This window comes from Chamaea fasciata, unplaced genomic scaffold, assembly GCF_029207755.1.
Source record: "Chamaea fasciata isolate MVZ Bird 193981 ecotype frontalis unplaced genomic scaffold, bChaFas1.0.hap1 SCAF_2, whole genome shotgun sequence".
Classification (NCBI taxonomy): Eukaryota; Metazoa; Chordata; class Aves; order Passeriformes; family Sylviidae; genus Chamaea; species Chamaea fasciata.
In genome coordinates this window covers 20336811-20341807 of record NW_027094087.1, presented here as the reverse complement: position 1 = coordinate 20341807, position 4997 = coordinate 20336811, and the positions used below count along the sequence as shown (strand labels likewise).

The 4997-nt window shown below is 42.4% G+C and overlaps 1 protein-coding gene across 1 annotated transcript in view; it reads right to left on the bottom strand.

The window, feature by feature from the left end:
* Positions 1 to 849: 849 nt before the first annotated feature.
* The window catches only part of ABI3BP (ABI family member 3 binding protein), a 176271-nt gene continuing 172123 nt past the window's right edge, over positions 850 to 4997 (bottom strand). Inside the window, exons 57-58 of the mRNA XM_066175185.1 lie at positions 4201 to 4314; positions 850 to 2218 (exon numbers count right to left, since the gene is read on the bottom strand). Coding sequence (XP_066031282.1) covers positions 2103 to 2218; positions 4201 to 4314 — 230 coding nt within the window. The 3' untranslated portion in view covers positions 850 to 2102. The remainder of the gene's footprint in view (positions 2219 to 4200; positions 4315 to 4997) is intronic.

The window sequence follows — 4997 nt, the reverse complement described above, 5'->3', positions numbered from 1 at the left end:
TGCCTGATCTTGATTTTAGAAGTTAGGTAATATTGAACAAGACAACTGTGCTAAGACCAGTGTGTGTGGTGGGTGCAATGACTTCATGGTCAAGAGCAGCAGTGCTGGGGTTGTAGAAGAAGAGGCAGACTTCTGGGTGTGTAAATGGGGAAGTGCTGGGACTGCAGATGGCTTTCACAGAGGTTTCACAGCAGGGGGTGGTTTTGTGCCCTTGTTGTCATTATTTGTCAAGTGACCCTTTTACCAAATGGTTAGGAACCAATCCATAAAGTCTTAAAGCTTCTTATCAATTTTGCTTTAACAAGGTGTGGGAGAGAATTCATTATACTTGAAAATTTAAACCAAATGTGTGTCTTTAAAAAAGAACTCTTAAAAAACCCCCAACTTTCTACAGGTTCTTTGCCACCCAGAAGAACGTGGGAGCACAGTCCTAGTGACTCAATTTTGAGCCAAGAAAAAGCAGATCAAGGGCTGTAATGAACTCAATAGACCATATTACAGCAGAGGGCAAAACATTCTCCCAGTTCATATTTTCCATTTTGCAGATTCTAGGAATGTGTAAAACTAAGTGGGGAATAAAAAAAATGAACCAGAGCAAGCTGCTTGAACTCTTCTAAAGACAAATTAGGAAGTTGAGTGAAAATATCCCTACCTTCAGCGTCCTTAAATAGTGCTGTGCCCACCGATACCCAGTAAGCTCCTCCCATTTCTGCTCTCAGATTTAACACATCCTGTGTTCATCACACCATTTAACCGGGGCTTGTTTCCAGCAAGCAGTTTGTTCTGAACAACAGCGTTTACCACAGAAACTAACCCTTGTTTTCATGTAAAACACTTGAAAAAAACCACTTGATTAAAAAATATTTTATTAGGAGTACAGTGTACCTGCAATGTACTTTATAAGGTATTTTCTATAAATGACTACTATATAGATCTGGGTGTTCCTGTTCATATTTCTTCAATACATTAGTAAAGTAATGAATAACACCTTTAAAAAAACCTACATCTCTTTATTTGGTTCATAAATGTTCAAGCGGTACAAGTAGCTTTGGGTGAGGTTTTAATCAAAGTAACTGTAAAGCAGTTTTAAAGTTCAGTTATCAGTATTTCCCCTTTGACCCCAATGAAAAATGTTTTAAACCAGAATTTTTCTTTTTAAATAAAATAAACCTGACCATGCTGTTATAACTAGTTTATTCTTTTTCCTCTTTCATTTGTCATTCCAAGTCCCCTTGCACAGTACATGCATTTGGCTTCTGAACCAGTGTCAGGCTCTGAAAACTACATTTTCCTGAAAAATCCCAGCTGTGGAGGCCAGCTTCGTTTTTTCATTCCATGTACATATGTACCTGTCCACTTCAAGTATAGAACACCAGTCCTCCCTGCCAGCCACTGCCAGGCTCATGGGCAGTGGCTCTGACTCCATAGTGACAGGCTGAACATGGCTTTGGCTGGGGCTGAAACATTTGAAAACAAACGTGGAAGAAAACCCCACTGAACTTGATCATTTAAAGCTGCACATACAGCAACCTACCTCAGCGTTTTGGCAGGAGCATAAACTGTTTGTATGTGTAAGGAGAAAGTGCTTCAAGTTTACTGGCTGCAGGATATTAAAAATTACAGGATCCTTTCTATAATTTATGACTGGGAGATGTTACAGATGGATTAGGATGGGTAGCTTATGGCACTTGCATTACAGGACCAGTGAATATTTAAAAACTAGCGCACATTGCATTCCATGACCAACTCTGGCATATCTGTGCCTTAAACATTTATTACAACACCGTGATAAATAATATACACACTGTATCTTTTAAAATACCATATAAACCATACCTCAAGAATAGGGAGCCAGCTTCCCTATACATTATCCTACAACATGTCCCTAGCCTGTGTTTCTTTTTAATTCTAAAAACAACTTTGTAACACTGGATAACTACAGTAAGCAGCCTACACTATTACACAATTATCGCAGTATTGGCATTAGACTGGTGTAAGCCTCGCGCTCAGCCCACACCGCAGTCCAGGCGCGCCGTGAGCGTTGCCTTCCTGCCACCTGCGCGGGGCACGGGCCACGCTTTCGCATCCGCTTCACCTGGCACCTACCACTTGCCAGGGATCGACGTGCCACACTCGTACCAGCGCACGTAGTTGATCTGAGTCTCCCCGCCTATTTTACCAAATTTGACAGGTTCCTGACGAACTGCCCTGAAAAACCCTGGAAGAGAGAAGAGAGTTTTGTTGGCACGAAGATCTCAGGACAGTATCGTGCTTTGGTTCCCTGAGAAGTCTGCAACTAAAGTGAATGGCTCTAACGTAGTCACCAAGCCGTTAACCCGCCTGCCACAAGCTGAGCTGTTTGCTGCTCCTACATCCATTAACACTCTGCAATTTGCCCACCCAACTCAAATTACAGCAAAAGTGCTTGGGATGGCATTGCAGAGGTGAAGCCTTCCTGCCCTGGAGATCCAGCATCCTGCCATGGGTGGTGCTGGCTGGGCACAGCCTGTGCCCCCTCTGTGCCCCCTCTGGCTGTGCTGGGCTCTCAGAACAGGAGGTTGCTCTGCCTTGCAAAGTGACAGTGACAAGTAAGTCCCCACTGCACAGCCTTGCCACTGTAGTTAACCTCAGTAAAACCTGGCCAGTGGGGAGAGTTGACAGCATCTCCCCTTAAATGAGAAATCATCCTCCTGCTTTCACTCTGTTGCCTTTGACAACACACTTGCTTCCCCTTCAAATAATTAACATTAGGTTACAAATTAAAGAGAGGAATTGGGGCTCCATAAGGAATCCATGTGTAGCTGGAGCAGGCATGTGGACACACACAAAAAATACTGTTCTGCAGCTGAGAAACGGCATTGGCCATGATTCCCTCATAGCGCTTCAGGTCAAATACGTGTAGTTAATTCAGAAATCAACCTGCTGCAGCTAGAACAATTGGTCTGTTCTTTCCTCTGTCCAGTTCATTTGCTAGAAATACAAGCTACTGAAAAGGTGAGGTCTTTTGTTTGCTTGTTTTGTTTGTTTTGAGTGTAGCTCATGAATTCACTCAAATCCAGTTGCTGAAATCAAATCGGTTTAAAGTGTCTTTTAAACGGAGGCAGCAAGGTTGTTAGGTAAAAGTTCTTTTAAATATTCAAATATTTTTAAAACTGTGAATCTTGTACAACTGAGAAGTTCGCTGTCCTGACAATGCAAATTGGATTCTGATCATCTCTCATGCAAAATATCTTTTCAAATGGGCAGTACTGACTGGGAAGGGAAAAGTAAAAACCTCTTTAGAACAAACTCACAAAACACATAAACAAACACACTTCAGACCAGTCAACTACTTAACTTTGTTCTTAGGAAAAAAATTATGAAAGACTTAGGAACTTCACATTCATCTCCCACACCTACTTCGATGCGTTTCTGGACTTGTGTGGGGTGTTTTGTAAACGAAGCACAGGAGGGTTTGGTCAACACACTGATATTGTACTGAAAACTGTTTTGCTGTTTTCCTCAGTAAAATGTTCCATGACACGCTCAGCACGCGTGAACGTACCAGTACAGCCTGTGTTCTTACCCCACAAGGAACAGAACACCTCCCCTGGCACTGCTGCCAAGCAGCCAGGCAGGAGTTCAGCTGACAGAAGTACAAATTTCTTATGTCTCAGCCTCAGCAATATGTCAAAAATAGCCAGGCAGGTCACAACTGTGTTTAGCACACCCAGTGCCATGCCCACTTAGACCAGACTGAGATTTTGGGCACCCTTTTGCAATCAGAACACACAGAATTACTGCAGCATGAACTATATTTTCCAGCCATAACTTTTCAGTTTTTCATTAGTACCAAATGTATTTAATGCCCAACTGATTATGTACTGTGCTTTAAATCAACCTTGCTAGTTTGAACACACCACTTAATGTCTCTCTGCAAACTCAGATTTGTGGTTGGGTTTAAATAGGTAATACCAACTGTGAATAATTTGTTGGGATATTTTAAACAGGAGAGAGGCTGTTTGCTACCTAACAGAACCCAAGTCATAACTGTCTTAATAAATCATCATTCCTTGTCAAAAATTTCTTGACCCTCTTCTGCCTGCGAGTCTGGCAGCTCCTTTCCTTGCCCACCCCAGCAGTGGGCATTGAATCCACTGGCAGGAAAAAGAGACAAAGGAATTGCCAAGGTTTTCTACAGAGCCAGGTGTTAGGAATTACCATCTTTGACTGGTAGATCTTCTTGCTGTCCTGTCCTTCCATCAAGGAATGAGTCTACGAATTGGCAGTGATCTTCTCCATGGCCCCTCTGGTCTCCTATGTTATAAAATTTTCCTGAAAGCAAAGAAGCAGCAAAGTTAGTGAAGACTATTTCCAAAAACCACCAGAGGCAATGGGCTGTGCTCTTTCCTTTGTGGAGAAGCCAAGGTGGACACTATGATTCTTTTCCTCTCAGGACCTGTCTCTGTAATTTGAACATGACGTGCAGGCTCCAAGTGCTCATGGCTAAGGCAAAAGTGCCCCACTCCTGGCCGAAATCTATGCCTGGACGTAATTTTTCCTTCTCCTTACATTTCATGCAGTAAGGGAAATTTTTTTTATTACCAAGAACATCATCTAAAAGCGAGTTTTGGTAGTGATTTGAATGGAAGGCAGGTCTGGTTCCCTGTCAGGAAGCCCCCAATACCTTCAGAGATGTTTTTATAGACCACCTCCTAACATAGCCAAGGCCTGTTTTATAAATCATCATATTTTTACATGCATGTGCAAGTGATAGCCCTTAACATATAGATGACCTTGGATATTAAGTACTTATCCAGAGCATGGAGGGTGCCCATGTGTTTACTTGCAGGATTGCTTAACAGGACACTTTACTGCAACTGAGTAGAAATCAAGGTCTCAAGTGTCCCATGTAGCATGTGCTGACATTACAGGCTGTGCTTATCCTGTTAACAGGCACAGTGAAGGAGCTTTGACAGATGTTTTTACTTGCTGATTTGATTTGCAAGACATTAGTA